The sequence below is a fragment of the Physeter macrocephalus genome, chromosome 13, assembly GCF_002837175.3.
Source record: "Physeter macrocephalus isolate SW-GA chromosome 13, ASM283717v5, whole genome shotgun sequence".
Lineage (NCBI taxonomy): Eukaryota > Metazoa > Chordata > Mammalia > Artiodactyla > Physeteridae > Physeter > Physeter macrocephalus.
In genome coordinates, this window is record NC_041226.1 from 66852222 (window position 1) to 66872268 (window position 20047).

At 43.4% G+C, this 20047-nt stretch overlaps 1 protein-coding gene across 1 annotated transcript in view; it reads left to right on the top strand.

Annotated features, from left to right (window-relative positions):
- LOC102978232 (ATP-binding cassette sub-family C member 4-like) overlaps nt 1-20047 on the top strand; it is a 128083-nt gene that overhangs the window by 35113 nt on the left and 72923 nt on the right. The window contains 5 exon segments of the mRNA XM_055089379.1: nt 11004-11389; nt 12520-12592; nt 12594-12628; nt 13556-13656; nt 14741-14935. Of these exon segments, the coding sequence (XP_054945354.1) occupies nt 11004-11389; nt 12520-12592; nt 12594-12628; nt 13556-13656; nt 14741-14935 (790 nt within the window).

The window sequence follows — 20047 nt, forward strand, 5'->3', positions numbered from 1 at the left end:
CAAGGGGGAAAGTGGGGGGCGGGGGGAGGGTGGGATGAATTGGGAGATTGGGATTGACACTAATATGTATAAAATAGATAACTAATAAGAACCTGCTGTATATCACAGGGAGCTCCACTTCTCTGTATGTTAGAAACTAATACAACATTGTGAAACAACTATACCCCAATTTAAAAAAGAAAAATCTTTGGTGACTGTTTACCGTCCGCCAAGCCCTGTGCAAAGGGCGGCCTGAGGATTGAGCAGCATCTTGGTCTGGGAGAAGCTCTGAATCCACAGAAGGAGAGACGACATGGTGTGAAGTGCCTGCCATCCTAGGAGAAAAGGGTAAAGAGAACGTCTTCTGGAAGTTCATGGAATGATTCCAGATTTGGAAGCTGCCTGGAGATGATAGGATTTGAACTCCACTTTCAGAGAAGAACAAGATACGGTTGTGGAGGAAGCTGGCAACAGGAGCTTAGAATCAGGGCCTTTAAGTACGGGGTATCCTAAGGGATAGTATGATGTTAAATTCATTAAGTTCGTACATTCTGAAGTTAAAAAAATAAATAAATAAAATGGTAATAAAAAATTAATTAAGATATAAGATTGGTAACATGTAAACATCCTCTTCAATAAAATTAACTCTATAGTTTTCCCTTTTGGACTTTTGGTGACATGTAAGAGGCTTTGTGGCATGTAGCAGGTGGGTCTTCGGTAGTAAGTTTCTTGATCTGAGTGTCCCTCTGGGTTTCCCACTGCTTGCTTCCTCCACCCTGAGGCCTTCCACCTGTCTTGCTTCGGAAGGTAGCCTCCTGACCTGGGTTCCTATGAAGAGTTAGTTCATCAGCATGCATGCCCACTCTGTTCAGTTGTTTAGACTCGTGATACGGCCCAGAGTGGCTTTGTTTTTGCAGATGATGATTGATAGCACCTGTCAAGGCAGGGATGTGGGCGGGAAGGAAGATGGGAGTGGCCTTGGCCTGGCCATCATCTAGCTATGTGACCGAGGCCAAAGCAGAAAGATACTCTTGGACACGCACATCTCAAGGCAGGATGTTGTCTGCCTTGGTTTGAAAGTATGGACTCTGGAGCCAACTGCCTGAGTTCAATCCTGGTTCTGGTTACTAATAGTGATAGTTGGTTATAGTTATGTTAATACTTACGTGCTAGTTACTTAAATTCTCTGTTTCTCGGTTTTCTTATCGGTAAAGTGGGGATACTACTCATGCCTACCTTATCTATATCTTAATATTGTAGACATTAAGCAGGTTCATACAGTCACAGTGCTTAGAACGTGGTCAGTGCCTAATGAATCTTCGTGACAATGACTACGTGGTGTTTGGGTACTTCTTCACCTGTAAAATGGGAGTTAACACCTACCCCTCCTGTTTCACAAGACTGTTGTGAGGATTAAATGAGACTGTTGAGGGAAGCATCTTGCGTAGATTTATTCAGCACATGTTGTTTAGTCCAGGCCCCGTGTGGAGCACAGGATGGTAAACTGCAGAGGCCCACACAGATCTCATCTTATGAAGCCGTGGAGAGAAAGCGATTGGAGGAGTACATGCTATTACAGCTATGAAGTCCCTCCACTTTGTCAGTTAATGTGAAAACTACAGTCATAAAGTTGGGAGCATTAAGTGGGACTGAATTTCTGTTATCACAGACTGGGTGCTCGTGACCAGTTAACCAGGCTCTTCATGTTCAAGACCTGTAGGCGTCTCCAGACGCTGGTTTATTTATTATTCAAGGATTTGGGACCAAGTTTAAATCTTCGAGGTCACTCATCTTAGAGCAGCCAGCACACCAGTGTTATCTTGCCTCCCCCTCCTGTATCTATTAGCGGGACTTCATTCCTTCAAGAAAATAGAAGCCCAAATAAGTACTGCAAACACAGGCCTAGTTAGCCCAGAAGGTTTAGGGGTCATGAATTATTTACTCTTTAGTAAGTAGATTAAATCTATTTAATCTACTCTTTAGTGGTAGATTAAATTGAACGCTTTCCTGTAGCTTATTTTCAAAAGTGTAATTTGGAATAGATTATTTATGGTTGGCTTTGGTTCTGGTATGTGATGTCATGAAGAGAAAACCACATATGTTGGTTCTTTGGAAGCTGTGTTTCACGGAACCAGACTATCCAAGCTTCCAAGTTCTGTTGTCTGTCAGTCAAGGAAGTGACACTGTCAAACACCTAATACATTTCCCTGGGATTTAGTTTTATATTCAGGATGAATCTTGGCACTTATTTGGGTTAAATATTTGATACCTGATAGTTTTACCGTATAAACTACAGGCCCTTAAGAAGTAAAGAGGAGTCATTGATCCATTTTAAAATATCAGTAGACATTTAAAAACTATTATTGGGCAGGGAGTTGGGATATAGGTGGAGATGTTGCTTAGTTGCCTGAAGGCCTCCTGCTGCTGAGTACCAGAGGAGGACCAGAACTTGGTGCTGTTTCCACTGACGGGTTCCTAAATGCTCTATTTCATGACATTCTTTAGGCTGCCACCATGTTGGTGGCCTATTCTAACAGCAAAGACTAAGAAAATGTGGAGCGCCCTGACTTCTGCAGCTCGCTGTCCTGTTCTCAGGCTCGTCTAAGCTGAATTAGTTTGCGTAAGATGATGCAGGAAGTCCAGGCTGGCCCACCTGCCTTAGTGGCTCCCTCATGCCCTCAGGGATCCTTTTCAGCCTGGTGACCGTCTCCGGGTTCCACTGCACACCCTCTCCATTGGACCCATTTTGCCCCGTCCCCTTGCACGGTACCTGGAAGGTTCAGGTATATTTTCTTTGCCCCTTTGGAGGGACTCCGCTCTTTTTTTCCATTGGCTGATTGGATGTACCTCCCATTTCTCACCAGGACAATGGACCTTTTATTGCCCTCCCGCCCCCTCCACATTCCACTGGACTCAGAGCCTGGCCTTGACCCGGGACTCCTGGATACTGAATCTCTGCAACGGCTGATTCTAATCAAAAGAATTAGGTTCTAGAACCGTTAGTGAAGCTAGCTGTGGGCGCGTATAAACAAGTTCACAGTATCAAAGAGTTCACGAAACACATCTGTTCTTACTTACCCTCAAGGTCAGGTGTGGCCTAGTATGGGGTCTTTTTGCTGGTGCCTAACACCACTTTGTGGTAAAGAAGGGGGCTCAAAAAGACACATACTAGGGCTTCCCTGGTGGCGCAGTGGTTGAGAGTCCGCCTGCCGATGCAGGGGACGCGGGTTCGTGCCCCGGTCCGGGAAGATCCCACGTGCCGCGGAGCGGCTGGGCCCGTGAGCCATGGCCGCTGGGCCTGCGCGTCCGGAGCCTGTGCTCCGCAACGGGAGAGGCCGCGACAGTGAGAGGCCCGCGTACCGCAAAACAACCCCAATAATAATAAGAAATAAACCTTGCTCAGGGCTTCCCTGGTGGCGCAGTGGTTGAGAATCCGTCTGCCAGTGCAGGGGACACGGGTTCGATCCCTGGTCCGGGAAGATAGATATGGGATCAAACTCATCTTAGAAAATGTCTTTTTTGTTTTTGTAGACAGCTTTTCATACGTTGATTGCTCTGTCTTAAGGTGTCCTTTAAAAAAAAAGACAAATACCCACAGGAATATCTTGTATCCAGCCTTTGTTTTGTCTGTGAACTTGAGGTTCTAAAGAATAATGTTGGGTCATCTCATCTCTCATCCTCTCATTCAGTATTGTTGCTCATGTGGGATGTTTTTTCTGTTACTGAATTTTGTCTACTTTAAAGTGATTCAGGCTGTGGGGACTTTCTTCATTAATTAATTAATTATGGAAATGAAATGTATTTATCAGAAGCTGCACAGAGACATGCAGCAATGAATATCTCACTGCAAACAGCATAGCCTATGGGCAAAGGCTTCCACTGTTTACCAACGTGAACTAAGCTGGACTCAGGCGGAGTACTTTTACTGCAAAGATGTTTGATGGGATATGTCTGATTTTGTTTTTCTCTGCTGCAAACTTATTTTATAAATATGTCCTGCTGGGTTAAGCCATGTGATTTATCCCCAGAAGCAGTCTTTCACTATAACAGTGTCACGTTTTGACAGTGATTATTAATTACATTGAGATTTTGTGAAAGGTTCTGTTTCTTTGCCACTACAAGCAAGGCCAAGGTTAGGTTTCCAGAGCTGGCCGGTCCACTGTGTGCTGAGCCCATGGTTAGTTAACCATCCATCATGATCAGAATCCGTCACATGTTTCTGTATGACGTATAGAGGGACAGGGATAGATGCTACCTGATTTCAGATAAAACATGCGCAGTCGTGTGAGGAGAGAAAATTCTGGTGTCACTGATTTCCAGTCCCAGCTCTGCCACTTTTAGTTCAGTTATCTTGAAGTTTGGGACCTCCAGGTGGAGGCGTCCCGCAGGTCATTGGAAGTAAGAGTCTGGTGTTTGAGAGAGAGACCTGGGATGAGCGTGGTGCCTGTGTATTCTTCCCTGAGCAGGTAATAGCTGAATCTGTGACAGTGGATAAGATTGCCCAGAGAGAGTGAAGCGTTTTTAGGGTCCAAGATCAGAAACTTACGGAAGCTTCCATATTCAGAGAGGAAGCAGAGAGAGGAGGGAAGCAGAGGAGACGCACAATGAACAGCAAGGAAGAGAGGAGGAAATAGGTTGGGGAGCCGAGGCAGGAAAGGCCTGTTCAACGCAAAGGAGAAGGTAAGTCCGTGGAAAGTTGTCGGTTGATTTGGAATCAGGGCGTCTGGTGACCACAGGAGCAGGTTTCAGATGGGAGGGGCCAGATTGCAAAGGGCTGCAAATTCAGGAGGCGTGGAGGAAGCTGAAGGGAAGGCAGGCTACTCCTGGAAGGAGTCTGACTGCAACGGGAGAGAGGCCCATCCGGAATGTAGGGTCTGCGGAGGAGCTGCTGGTTGGGTGTTTAGTTTGGGGGCTGGGGGTGTGTGGTGGGTAATATTTTCCTCTGTCCCTCCTTCCCCTCAACCAACAGGGATTAGCGCTGAGGCCCTGAAGTACAGGGGTGAGTCAGGCAGGAATCCTCCCCTCCAGACCCCCAAGGGGAGGGAGACACACAGAGATCCACCCCTGCCGCCTTTGGAATATCCTAACTGTGGCAGCACCCTGGCGGGCAAACTGGGTGTGGGGCTGGAGGTAGTAAGGGAGCCTGGTCCAGGAGGTGGGCGTGGCTTCTAGAAAGCGACCTCTCATCCCAGATGAGAGGTAAAGGCTGCTGTGGATAGTGGGGCAGGAGGGGCTGCTGGAGCCGTGTTCCCAGTGGGAACCAGTCTTTTCTCTCTGTCGTCAGCTGAGAGATAATTCTGCTTACCCTTGGTATATCTGATAAACCTTGGAAGATACTTGATCATGTTCATTTTTATTTTTACTACTTCTAAAGTGTTTATTCCATATACTTTTCCTCATCTAATTCCTTGTCATTCCCGTAAATGAGATATCAGATAAATCATTTAGTATTTTGTAACAGTGATGCCGAGTATGGCTGATGAAAACCCTGGATTCTGAGCAGTGGGCCACCCTGCAGGACAGTCCATTCCCACAGGCAGTGCCATCCAGAGACCACATCCCGACAGAGGGGCAGTCACGAGTTTGTACACCATCATGTACGCTGACTCTTGCAGCTACCAGATATGTTGCCTGTCCAGTCACATTACAGCTGCTGGCCAGAGTGGAGCTGTTTGCAATTCCAAAGGAAGAAGGAAGGCAGCATTAAAAAAAAAAATTATGTAGTGTGATTCCACATGATAATCATTTATGATGTCAGCAGCTTTAAAGTGTGCTGGAGCGGGAGCCCCGCAGTCTCCCTTTCCAAGCTGTCCTTCTAGCTGTCCTTCTCTGTCTCTGCCCCACAAAGCCACACTCTCCGTATCTGTAAAATAAAGAAAATAATACCAAATTCCGTAAGGGTTGTTGGGAAAACAACATGAAGTCGTTTTAATAAAATTCTTTGCATAACATCTAAGTGCATGTTGAGCACTAAATAATGGGTAGTTATTTTTTAAATACCACATGTAGGGACTTCCCTGGTGGTCCAGTGGCTAGGACTCCATCCTCCCAGCGCAGGGGGCCTGGGTTCCATCTCTGGTCAGGGAACTAGATCCCACATGCCTCAACTAAGAGTTTGCATGCCACATCTAAAAGATCCCACATGCCGCAGCGAAGATCGACGATCCTGTGTGCCGCAACTAAGACCCTGTGCAGCCAAATAAATAAATAAATAAAAATTTTTAAATAAATAAACACCACATGTGTTTTTAAGTAGGAGAAATAGTCTGATAATGGCATTTTGTTGCATTAAAATTATTGTCACAGTTTCCAGGCTCATAAATATCGCCTCGTGAGTTTGTATTACAGAGATTCTAGGTTTGTAATCCCTGAAGATTTTAATGGACACTTTCCCATGTAGACTCACAGAATAAAAATCAATTATTTTCAAGATAGACCACTGAGCACGAAATTTTTCAAATTAATGTAGTTTTCATACGATTTGCCAAAGTCCCAGATAACATTGAGTAAGGAATCTTAATTATCTACAATTCTTGTCATTAAAATCATCACTTCCAAGAAGTCTTCCTATTAGGAAAATAAGTGAAGATGAAGGTAAGATGAGGAAGTCAGGTTTAGGCATTTTAATTTTGTTTAAAAGAGTCTGGGGCTGCTCTGAGCATGTGAACATGCACACAGCTGCCCTCAGCGAAATGCTGTAATTTATTGAGGAAAATTGAATTGCAAAACCTTTTTTCCCCACACACCCCTCATTCAGGGGAAAAAAAAAAAATCAGCAGCTTGACTGAGCTTAAACAACTGACTTTTCATATCCTTTCATGGACACAAAGGGCTCATCCAGAGGCTACTTGAGCCACCAATGCTGGCAATGGCGGGGACCACCAGGGAACGTGTCATTCCCTCCTCACCGCACACAAAACACATTGACTGCAGCTTTATGAAGTGAAAATGCCCGAGAAAAAGAAAATGTGAAGGAGGTGTTCTCAGTCATTTCTTTCCAGAGGGGGGAGCACAAAAGAACGAGCTGCTGCATCTGGATATTGAGAACAAAGCAAGCCTGAGACCAGGGCCTAATAGCGTTGGGTCACTTGCTTTCATAGAAGCAAAGAGTGGAACTGCCTTGGCTTGTCTCAGTACCACTGACCCTTGCATTTCATTGTGTAGAGATGTCAGGGAAAGTGTGTAGAAAGCATTCCAGCCTCTCTCACTGAACAATGACTTTGTCATTTTGAGATTTCTGTGGTGTGTTGACCCTTTCCCCACCCCCTCCCTCAAATCCCCGTTGGAGATATTTATTTTAATATATATTTAATACTATTCCTTTGTGAATAGTTTCTTCCAGTCTGTGGCTTGCCTTTTTACATCCTTAATGGAGATCAAGTTTCAATTCTGATGAAGTCTATCTAACATGTACCCTTTTGTTTCTTTTGTAGTTCATGTTTTTTTATCCTAAGAAATCTTTTTATCCTTAGGAGCGTGAAGATTTTGATACTTTCCTATTCTGCCTTTTTAGAAATTGACGTATCTTGCATTATTTTTTGTGTATGGAAGAGTAGTACATGGTTGAGGTTTATTTTTTTCCAGTTATTCTAGCCACATTTGTTAAAAACACTTTTATGCACTGACCTGGCACCTTGGTTAAAAATCATTTGACTGTATTTGAGGACGTCTGCGTCTGTATACTTTATTTTGTTCCACCGACCTGTTTATCTACCCTTATACCAATACTGCAGTCTTGGTTATTATACATTTTAGTAAGACTTGAAATCCAGTAGTTTAAGTCTTCTAATTTTGTACTTCTTTGTCAAGCTTGTTTTGATCATTCTAGATTCTTTCCTTTTCTGTGTAAATTTTAGAAGCCTTTTCAAGTTGTTTTTTTTTCTGCTGGAATTTTTATTAATATTTTCTTTTATCTATAGATTGATTTGAGGAGTCTGAGTCTTAACAATGTTGAATCTGCAATTATGAATATGGTATCTCTCCACTTATTTAGGTTTTCTTTAATTTTAGGAATGTTTTGTAATTTTTAGTATAGACATCTTACACTTCTTTGGTTTAACTTATTCCTGAATATTTGATGTTTTTTTCATTACATTATTGGATTGTTTTTAATACCGTTTTCAACTGCTTGTTGCTAGTTTATAGAAATACAGTTGATTTATTTGTGAATTCATTTTGCATTTCCTGGAGTTGGGGGTGCTTCTAATTTTATTGTAATTTTTGAAATAGGTGATATTTTCAAGTGTATTAGTGAGCTTCCAAACATTTATTAATTTTCTAGTTACCTTTTTGTCACCGATTTCTAGTTAAATCCATGTAGGTTAGAATATGTTGTGTACAGTTTCTGTCCCTTGAAGTTTGTTGATTCTTGCTTTAGTATAGCATACATGTAACTGAAAAGAATGTATTATGTAGTTATTTACTGCAGTATTATGTAGTTATTTACTGCAGTATTATATATTTCTTAATTAGGTCAAGTTTGTTAATCATGTTTTCAAAATCTTCTATAGGATAGTGGGCATCAGTTTCATAAAAGCTGTAGAAAAAATTTTCAGTCATCAAGAGAACTAGCTAAAGCCCTGTGAGGTCTGGTTTTGTGAGGCGTTTGAATGGACTGTGGAGCAGGAGAGTCCAGACGTGTGTGCTGTTCTAGAAGCCCGTGTGACTTGGTAGGATGGTAGGACCTGGGGAAGCAGAAGAGGGAGTGATGAGCTCCATCCAGTCTTCTGTGTACGCAAGGCTTCAGGTGTTTTATGATTTGAGGCCACTCATGAAATGGGGTCATTCAGTAGTCTTGCCGCAAAGCAGATCTGGTACATTCAAAGAGGAGTTGTTCCAGAAGGAATGCTTGACAGAGATTTTTGCCTGGGGCGAGGACCACCTCCCATCCATATGAAAGCGGAGAGGAGGGCACCTCCTGAGGCTTTTTTAAAGGATCAGTACAGGGATTTTTCAGTGTTTGTTATGGGGGTTTTGAAAACCTGGGCACAGCTCCTGTGGAGTATTTGTGTTTTCGGCACCCTAGTAGGCTGTGACAGCGTTAGGCCATAAGTTCAATCTGGGTACTCCCTCCCCCAGATAACTAAATGTGGTGGTCAGTTCATTAGAGCTGTTTATGTTTTCTCTCTAGATAGTGGGTCCGTGTCATAAGTAATAACACTACTGTTTTCTCTATACGGTAAATGATAGTATGTCTTAAGGCCACTGCTAGAGCCACTAGCAAAAAGAAGGACGCCTGATTGCTGCGGCCAGACGACATAAACCTGCTTCATTTTTGTGCTCTGAAGAACTACTAAAGTCCTGAGGTTTATTTTCAGATCCTACTGGCTAGCTGCCTCTGGAAGCTTAGGTTAACTTTTGTTTTTTTTTTTTTTTTTGCGGTACACGGGCCTCTCACCGTTGTGGCCTCTCCCGTTGCAGAGCACAGGCTCCGGACGCGCAGGCTCAGCGGCCATGGCTCACGGGCCCAGCCGCTCCGCGGCATGTGGGATCTTCCCGGACCGGGGCACGAACCTGTGTTCCCTGCATCGGCAGGCGGACTCCCAACCACTGCGCCACCAGGGAAGCCCCAACTTTTGTTATCTTAATGACAAATCTGCAGCTGATTATAATGGGTTTTTTTGGCATATTTTTGCAAATGCGAACATAGCAGTGGTCAGTCAGGGAGCAGTATATAAAACCAGGATGAAGTTTGGTTGCCTTTCTCTAGCCAACTTTTTTCATTTGGCAGTGCCTGAATGATGAAGCCATATCCAAGGTCACAGACTCACACCATCTGTCCCTGACAACAGCAGGTTATAGCCTAGTTCACGGTGGGGAATGAAAATCGTGAGGGTCCTCCCTGCCCAGCAGCCCGAAGCCCGCCTGTTCCCTGATGTGCAGGAGCCACAGACCCTGGTGCTTGTTCAGTGTGCTCTTAGAGAAGATGCCAGGAAACGAATGGCCAGTCACGTGACACCAGGCCCCAAACCCACATGAAGTCACTCAAAGGAGAATGGACGTTAAGGCCACGGTCAGATTCTAAAAGAGTGATGTGAGTGTCACATGCAGAGTGGCCTCCAGAAGCCTCAAGTATCCAGCCGGCAGGTATAAAAACATCCGTCAGGTTCATGGAGTGGAGTCAAGATTATATAGAGACGCCTCGGCTGCCCGGGTCCTATGGGCAAAAGGGCAGTGCGATACCCAGGCTCCGTGACCTGCAAAGAGACTCCTGATGCAGGTTCAGGGAAAGTCCCAGGATGCAGGGAGACAGCAGACTGTCCGTTCACCTTCTTATCTCACCCCTGTCCTGTGCCCGGCACTGTTCCAGGTTGGGGGATGTGCTGATTTTATCCCAGCCCTTAAGTTACGCATCTAAGGTGGAGACAACACGTAGATAGCTCATCAAAATTCAGTGTGGTGAGGGACTCTCACAGAGAATGAAATTTAAAAATGCTCCTGACTCAAAAATTAGTGGACAGTAGTTGCTCAGCCATGAAAAAGAATGAAATATTGCTGCCATTTGCAGCGAAATGGTTGGACCTAGAGAATATTATTCTTAGTAAAGTAAGTCAGAGAAGGGCAGTATAAACACTATATGATGTCACTTATATGTGGAATGTAAAAAATAATACAAATGACTATATATACAAAACAGAAACAGACTCAGAGACATAGAAAACAAACTTACGGTTACCAAAGCCGGCAGGGAGGGAGGCAGGAACAAATTAGGAGTATGGGATTCACAGATACACACTACTATACGTAAAGTAGGTAAGCAACAAGGATTTACTGTATAGCACAGGGAAGTCTATGCAATAACTTGTAATGACCTATAATGCAACATAATCAGAAAAAAACGGAATCGCTATGCTATATACCTGAAACTAACGCATTATCGCAAATCAACTACACTTCGTTAAGTTTTTAAAAAATTAGTGAACAGTTTCCAGCTGGAGGGATATCGGGGCAGAATTTGGAGGGAAGCATGTTTGAGGAGGACCTTGATGAATGAGCTAGTAAAGAATTTCTTTATCTGAATCTAGCTGTGATTTGAATTTGGTCAAAGATAGGTTCGGAGAGAATCTTCATGTCCAGGCCATTAAAGTGAAGCTTGGTGTGAGCAGCAGGAGTTGGAGGTTTCATGTGGAGGACCCTCTACAGAAGGGGCGTCAGCCCTCTTCTCCCAGGCAGCCCGCCGGGAGGCCCTTTGGCAGGATGTGCAACCACAGAGCACGGGAGGCAGTTGGTTTCCTTGCATCCAGCCTCCCTGACTTTCTCTATTGTTTGTCTCTTGGCTCTGCTTCCCCAGCACGGAGCCTGGTGTTTTCCCACTTATCATCTTCTCTCCAAGGACTCTGGACCATCCGGGCGTACAAAGCCGAAGAGAGGTTTCAGGAACTGTTCGATGCACACCAGGACTTGCATTCAGGTCTGTAAGTTTCTGGAAATGGTTTCAAAGGATGGGAGGTGCTGCCTTCTGAGGCTTGAGTCCTTGTCAGGTGGCCTTGCTGGCCCACACCTCTCTCTGTGCCTCCCCACGTCCTCCTCCCCACCCCTTCCCCTCAGCATCCCTTCTGTGCTCCCCTCTTCCCCTGTCACACCCCTGCTTTTCTCCCCTCACTGGCTTGCGTTGTCCTTCCATCACTGTGACCTGTGGCTTTCTGTCCCTTTAGGGCGGGAGTCAGCAAACTTTTTTTTGCAAAGAGCCAGAGAGTAATATTTTAGGCTTTGTTTGCCATACTGTCTCTGTTGTAACTTTTCAACTTTCCTGTTTTAGCACAAAGATAGTACATCAGCAGATGGCCATGGCTGTGTTCCAATAAAACTTTATTTTCAGAACAGGTGGTGGGCCGTTTTTGGCCCCCAGGCTGTAGTTTGCCGACTCTCTTTTCACAGCATGAAGGGCAGCAGATGTGATTGAGGAAAATAATTTCCTGATTTGCCGCCCACTTGATGTGTATTATTCTTCGTATCAGTGAAGTTTTTTCTAGGTAGAAATTTCAGAATTTCCTCTAAGTCTATAAAATCCACTTTTTGAAGATAAAGTGGCATTTTGAAAGCCACTTGCAGATCCTGTTAGCTGATGGTCGTTTAGATACTGGCTCGTAAGAATAAACGCTGTGCAGGGCCCTGCAGTAAGTGCAGAAGGTGCTGGAAACAGAGTGTGAGCTGAGCTCTCTGCTACTGGAGAAAAGGGAACAGTTGATATGTGAGAGGATGAGCCTCACTTTGAGGCCCGGCACTGCAAGAAATGCACCAATGAGACCATTTTTCCATGTTCTTTATTACGAGTGTGTTTCTGTTTATAACCTGTGGGTTGAATGTTTCAGCGTATGCGTCCCACAAAGCCCCTGGACTGATTCCTACGTGTACCATATGTTGTCTCCTGTCAAAACCTAACTTTCTGGAGTCTTCAGGCTCCTTGGGTGTGCAGCTTTGCCGCCCTACCTTGTGTAAAATCTTCTGTAGCTCAACTGAGCAAAATGCTGTCCCTCATTAGCAGCAGCTAACATGGTTTTTCTACTTATTTATTATGCTTATTACGGTTCACAAATCCAGAGGCTTGGTTACTGCTTTCGACTACGTCCCGATGGCTCGCTGTGCGTCTGGATGTCATCTATGCCACCTTTGTCACTTGTTGCCTTTGTGTCCCTGATTCTGGCAGAAAGTAAGTACAGATGTGAATGTTTGTGGTATGCCTACAGTTTATAGCTTTGTTTACAGTTATTAAATTAGACTCTTGCCATCTTGTCTAATACACACTGTTTGGTTCTAATAAATTGTATTATAGCATTGATAGCGTGTGATTCCACATTGTGGTCCATGTGAAGTCATTTGTGTCTTGATGAGACCTTTTATCCTTTTTTTTCTTTCTTTGAATGGGTGGAGGTCTTCGCAACTGTAGCAAGCTGACCTTCTGAACATTCCAGGTAGTGTCCTATAGTCGGGAGGAGAGAACCAAGTTTACCATTAAGCTTTTTGTTCAGCTTAGCACTTTAGGTTTTAGCTTTAGGGCTACTCAGGTCTCTTGGCTGTGGGTATTGAGGTGAGAAAGATTCCCTGTAGGAAAGAACAGTATCCTCGCTGCTGTGTGGGTACCAGATGAGCAGGTATTGGCCTGCGTGCCATGAACTCACCATCCCTAACTATTCCTTAGTAACAATGTTGAATAAGAAACAATGAGAGTAGTATTTTAGATTTAAAAGCACTGGTTCTTAAAACCCATTGCCTTGTTTTTCGTGGTTTCACCTGCAGCTACATTGGACGTAGTAAGTGAGATTACATAATGATCCTTGAAACCGTAATGACGAAAGTCTGAATAATGACATTATTCCTCACCTATATAATACTGTAAAATGTATGTCAATCCTGTTGGGATTAATAAACGCATCTAACAGTGTTTCTGAATTTATAGTGGGGGTTTTTTTCACTGTATTATGGTCTCAATCAACAGATAGTAAAAGTATGAGTAATACTATCATTGCATGAAATGATTTAAATATGTAAAGGGGTCTTCTTGGTAAAGTGACAGAAGGAGCTGAGCAGGGGGTTGAGAATGAGACTGACTTTATTCCCCTTCTTCTTCCTCACTTAGCTTTGGATGCCGGGCAGGTTGGCCTGGCGCTGTCTCTCGCCCTCACGCTCATGGGGCTGATCCAGTGGTGCGTCTGGCAAAGCGTCAAAGTTGAGAATATGGTGATGTTTATCTTATCTTACCGTTCTTAGCTTTTTCAAGTCTCCTTGCCATTAAATGGCATAAAAGCAATTATTATGTAAAATAGTAAAACTGTTATTTTTATGTCATAGTTAAGAGATTTTTTTTATATCCTCCTCCATCTGTTTAAAGTTAATGTAAAATAAAAAATATATATCTTTTTCTCAGTCTTACGTGTGCCGTATCAGCAGGTTTTATATTCATCACAGGCTGTCTTCAAATATAATAAATGTCTCTGTAAGAGGGAGGTTCTGAAATCCTGGAGAGAATATGAGCTACTTTCTTAGGGTTTTGTTTATTTTTGTTTCTTAATGGGTAATTCCTCATTTTTGGTAAAAGAAGAATTCAGTATTTTGAGGTTTGTTTATTTAATTAATAGGCTCCTCTGTCTCCCATTTTAGCATTTGATCTTGTATGTGTTGAACACCTGAATTTGCTGGTGTCCCTTTTTTCTGGTAGGATAAGCCTCCTCTCAGAATGAGCTATCAAAGGTGTCAAATTAAAGTTGTCTACAAGGCCTTAGTCAATATGTAAATTATACTCTCTTTTGAATATTAGCATCTTCTCCTAAAGGGAGAGAAACAATAAAAACAAAATCTTTCCATTTCTTTCTTCTAATGGAGTAGAAAGTGATTATTAAAATGAGGTTTGAAGACCATCCATTTCTGCTCATCCATAGCAGATGGCCCTTCTGTAGCAACACATTACTGATTGGCGTCCATAAGTATTCTTTTCTTTAACAAAATTCTTTTGCTTTTTATTCAGGTGTGAAAAGTGGATCAATAAAATCTTGGCATTCATTTCTCTAATTCTTTAATTTTAATATGATGTTGAAGGAAGTAGCTGTAAAGGACAGTGTTACAAGGCCATAAACAAGTTTGCAAATCATCAAAGGCTTCATCAAACTCCTACTTCTGTCCTTTGTGTTTGCTAAGACCTGAGGTATTCTTAACCATAGAAACGCAGATGTAAAGATATAAAAGCAGAATGCTTCATTTACCATCTCTGAACATCCATGAACAAGACCTTCCCTTCCTAACTCATGTGATGTCATATGTGTTTCAGATGATTTCAGTAGAAAGAGTGATTGAATATACAGACCTTGAGAAAGAAGCACCCTGGAAATACTTCTTTCATCGTCCACCACCAGCCTGGCCCCATGAAGGAAAGATTTTCTTTCAAAATATTAACTTAAGGTACAGCTTGGATGGGCCTCTGGTATTGAAGGACCTGACAGCAGTCATTAACTCAAGAGAAGAGGTTTGTTTAAGCCATTTGCCTCTTTAAAATCCAGCTTAAGATTTAGCACTGCATCTGCTGTTGGGTTCCTCGTCAGTGTGTCGGGGGGACTCTTTGTTCCTCTTGGATGCAGATTAGATCAGTGACATTGTAGGTGAATCTTTCTTGGAAACCGACCATGGAATGGGGATCCCAGCATTTCTTTCCCTGTATGGTGAGCTGCCTCATGGTGGTTGGTGGGCCCTGGAGATTCTTCGAAATTCAGAATCTCAGGCCCACCCAGACTTCTTGACTCAGAATCACATTTAAACGAGACCTCCCAGTAAAGTTGTTTCTCTTCCATAGGCATAGGCAATTTTTAAAAAAAATTTATTAATTTTATTTATTTTAAAAAATTTTTGTCTGTGTTGGGTCTTCGTTGCTGCGCGTGGGCTTTCTCTAGTTGCGGCGAGCGGGGGCTACTCTTCGTTGCGGTGTGCGGGCTTTTCATTGCGGTGGCTTCTCTTGTTGCGGAGCACGGGCTCTAGGTGCGCGGGCTTCAGTAGTTGCGGCACGTGGGCTCAGTAGTTGTGGCTCACGGGCTCTAGAGCACAGGCTCAGTAGCTCTGGCACATGGGCTTAGTTGCTCCGCGGCACGTGGGATCGTCCTGGACCAGGGCTCTAACCCGTGTCCCCTGCATTGGCAGGTGGATTCTTAACCACTGTGCCACCAGGGAAGTCCCTCATAGGCAATTTTTGATGACTGATAACCTGTGATTTCCAAGAAATGTCCTTTGACAGTTTGTAATTGAGCTCATGAATCACGTAACCCCTCTTGTGGCTCTAGAAAGTTCTGTGCCACTTACTCTACAAATTTACTTACTTTTATATTCTGCAAATCATGCCTTTACATTATAATCTAATTCTGTGTGATTCCAGTGCATTTATTTGCATCTTTTCAGTGGAGTCTGTCTTCATCACAGGCGGTTTTCATCCTGCTGTCTGGCCTTCCCCACACCAGCCTCCTGTGGGCACTATAGGTATTTCACCACAGGCTCGGCCCTGCCTGGGTTCGGAGTCAGAGACAGCCCAGTGTAGCAGTGTATGTGCAGCTCTTTCACCACCTGACGGGATCAAAAATTACTCTTGCTGCCCGAAGCAGGGCACTAGGTCTGTTTGGCCTGTTTCCCAGGCACCATGTGCCCACTTAGCTGCAGGTTTCTCTGCCAGCCCAGCTGTGGGTGCCAGTTCTTCCTGCTGACAGCCAGCCCACCTGAGCTCAGGTGCCTGTGTCCATGTCATGCTTTAACTGTCTGGCATAGGATCTATATGGTAGGCCTGTTCTTTTAACTGCAGCTACACCTCTCCCCACTTTCTCTTCTAGCTACACAGAGGGGCATAATAAGCTGCCAGGCCATCCAGGTGATAAGGAGGCCCTCAGAAGAATGGAAAAGAGGCCGATGCGTGTGTATTTGAGTCCCGTCCTGTGACTTACGGGCTCTGTTATTTCAGGTACACTAATTAATCTTACTAAGTCTCAATCTTTTCTTTTGCAAAATGGAAGTGATAGGACCTAACCTCTAGGGTTGTTGAACAACTTAAACAAGATAAGACACTTAAAGCACCCAGCATGAAGACTAGCATAGAGTAAATGCCTGGACAAAGATTGTTGTCATTTTCATAGTGTGTAAAATGACCATAACCACTTATACTGTATCAATTGTCTGCCCCATGAAAATGTGAGGTTGGCCATTTGCAACTGTATTTATGGCGGTAGGATCCATCTGCCATGTCTTTTCTCTGTCCAACTTATCGTATACCTAAATAATATGGTAATCAATTTTCCATAAATTTCTCCAGCTTGAGTTAAAAATCTCCGCTCCCTACATAATGCCTCTTTGTCTCAGGACACCACGGGTAATACAAATAGTACAAAGGCAAATCCAATACAGATCCTGCTGTCAACACATATAGTCCAGTTGAAAAAATAAGAAAAAGGCCATATTAGCTTTGTAAGATAGAAGGAGGTCGTCATTTTTATGGAACTTTAGAAAAAGATGGTATCGCGTCTATTAGGGTTGAGAGAAGTCCACAGGAGGGGTCAGGGAGAGCATTTCTGAGGACTTAGGCCGGTGAGGCAGACTTAGTGATATATGGTTAGGGTTTCAGCAGGTGGAAATGCATGTGGAAGGCATTCCGGAAGGTGGGACCAGCGTGAGCAAAGGCACGATGCCCTGATTCAGTGACTGAAGAACTAGGCACCTGCAGAGCATTCAGGGAGAAGAACTGCCAGGTGTATGGCACACATTTTCACGTTCAGCCGTCACAACTACCTAGCAACCCCAGGGAAGCTGCCGCGTGGAGATGGAGGATGGAGAGGTTAGCGGGGACAGTTTTGTAGCAGAGTCTTCCCGGGGTGGAGTGATGGGCACAGAGCCACCTTGGGGAGTTAAATCTGAGAAGTGGGTGCACGTGGACCAGAGTGGGCAGATGCGGCAGGCAGGGAGCCGGTAGCTGCTGGGCCTCCAGCCAGACGTCAGGGAAAGTGATTCCACTTTTTGGAATCAAACTGATGTCAATTAAAACAAAGTTATAACACCTAGGTTTGCGAATGTGCACCTAGGTTTACGAGTGGGAGTAGAAAATGGTATCCGGAATTCCCTGGCAGTCCAGTGGTTAAGACCCGGCACTTTCACTGCCGTGGGCCCGGGTTCAATCCCTGTATGGTTAGCTAAGATCCCCCAAGCCATGCAGCACGGCCAAAAAAAAAAAGGAAAACAAAATATTATCATATTTCTGGAGGGTAGGTTGGCGCTGCTTCACAGCTTCCTCTGAAAATGTTCATACCTGTTTCTTATCAATTGCACACCTAAGAATTTCTCTTAAGGAAATAATGAAGGTTGTTTGCAAAGACTTAGCTTCAATGATATTTAACAGAGTTACTTATAACAGCAAAATATTGGAGACCATCTACCTATCTGGAAATTGGGGGTTTGTTAAATAAATGATAACAAATACTGTAATATTATGTAGCCATTAAAATAAATACTTTTATGAAATACTGAATGAAAGCAGATTACAACAGTATGTTCATGTTAATCCCATTCTGTTTAAGTATATGAGCTTGTATCTTTAAGGACACATCAACATACAAGTCTAGAAAGTAAAAACATCAACATCTTAAGAATGGTTTTTTATAAGAGTGCTGGGGTATAGCTAGAATTTACTTTTCAAATTCATTTGCACTGATTGTGATTAAGGAAAGAGTTTCAAAGAAAAGAGACTCAGTGAGCGATTGAGTCATGACACATTGCAGTAGTAGAATCTGCAGGGCTTGGCACCATGCTGGACTCAGGGAAAGCTGGAAGTAAAGTGGACATTGTGAACCCATGAGCCTGAGAAAGAAGTAATGAGAGTAAAGTGGGGAAGTCAGAGGAAGCAGCTGTTTTGTGTGGGGCATTGGGTGTTGATCATGTTGAGTTTGACGTATGAAGAGAGATCCAGGTGCAAATGTCTAACAAGTTGGTGTGTTAGTCAGAGGCCAACCCTGGCCTGTTTGAGAAAATAGAATGGGTATGTCACAAAACACTGAAATAAGACCGTCTCCAAGTGTCTTTGGTGTTAGGGGAATGTAAACTTACTGATACTGGTGACACTCTCCACGGGCAATTGGAAAAACCCATTGGTGTCCTGGGAAAGACTTCCAGGGTGTATTTTGATAACTGAATGGTAGAAATAGCCAGAGCAGATTTTCTTTGAGTTGCCTTTTTCTTAGGTGCTCACAGCCCTGTGGTTGTGAGCAGCCCTCGGTGCCCCTGCATATCTCTGCCATTTACCAAGAGTCTGCAAATGTTCCAGTTTGCACAGATGGATCAGTTTCAGTAGAGCTGATAGTATGGGAACATATGCACATTCTCACAGACACAGTTCTCGCCTGTGTCCTGATGTGTGTTGGTTTACATAGGAGAACACCCAGAAATACAGGCATACCTGGTTTTATCGTGCTTCACAGATCATACATCTTTGACACATTGAACATCCGTGGCAACCCTGCATCAAGCAAGTCCATCGGCCCCATTTTTCTTACAGCCTTTGCTCACTCCCTGTCTCTGTGTCACGTTTTGGTAATTCTTGCAATATTCTAAATCTTTTCAATATTATTACATCCGTTATGGTAATCTGTGGTCAGCATTCTTTAATGTTACTACAACCCAGTGAAGTCTCAGATGATGGTTAGCACGTATTTTTAGCAATAAAGTGTTTGAAAATTAAGGTATGTACATTGTTTTTCAGATATAATGCTGTTGTACACTTAGTAGGCTACAGTGTCGTGGAAGCATAACTTTTATATGTACAGAGAAACAAAAAAATTCTTATGACTTGCTTTATTTGGTGATATTCACATTATTGTGGTCGTCTGGGACCAAATCCACAGTATGTTCAAGGTCTGCCTATACAAAGAACACGAGTCATATATATATATATACACGCACTAGGGCCTGCCTATATGCAGAGAATGGCCCATCTATATTACATATATTAGGGTTTAACATAAGGTATAAAATGCCTACAAAATAATAAAATTAGCTAAACTCACTTTTCTTACATTTAATCTCTATAGAGATAAATTCTTTTTTGAAATGCTATGATTGATTTTACAGACAAAGATTTGAAACTTTGGAGGCATTCAGATGAGAAAATATGAAAAGTTCCCAGCATTCCGATTACATGCTCAGAAAGACTTAGTTCTTCACTGTTTAAAGCCGTGAGTTTTAAACATTTGCTGAATAAATTTACAAATGATTGAAAGCATGTCTTACACCCCACATCAATTCCAAATTTCGGAATAGAAATGAAATCATCTCTTGGAAAGCTCCCACCACGGAGTTGGGCAAGCTTATTGATAACAAGGCCAGTTTCTGTATAGTACGTGTTTGGATGCACACATTTAAAAGCCAGTTTTTACAGTACAGTTTTATTCCTGACCAACATTTTACCTGCATTATATTGATTCCTTAATCTTATTCTTTTTTTTTTTTTTTTTTTTTTTTTGCGGTACGCGGGCCTCTCACTGTTGTGGCCTCTCCCGTTGCGGAGCACAGGCTCCGGACGCGCAGGCTCAGCGGCCGTGGCTCACGGGCCCAGCCGCTCCGC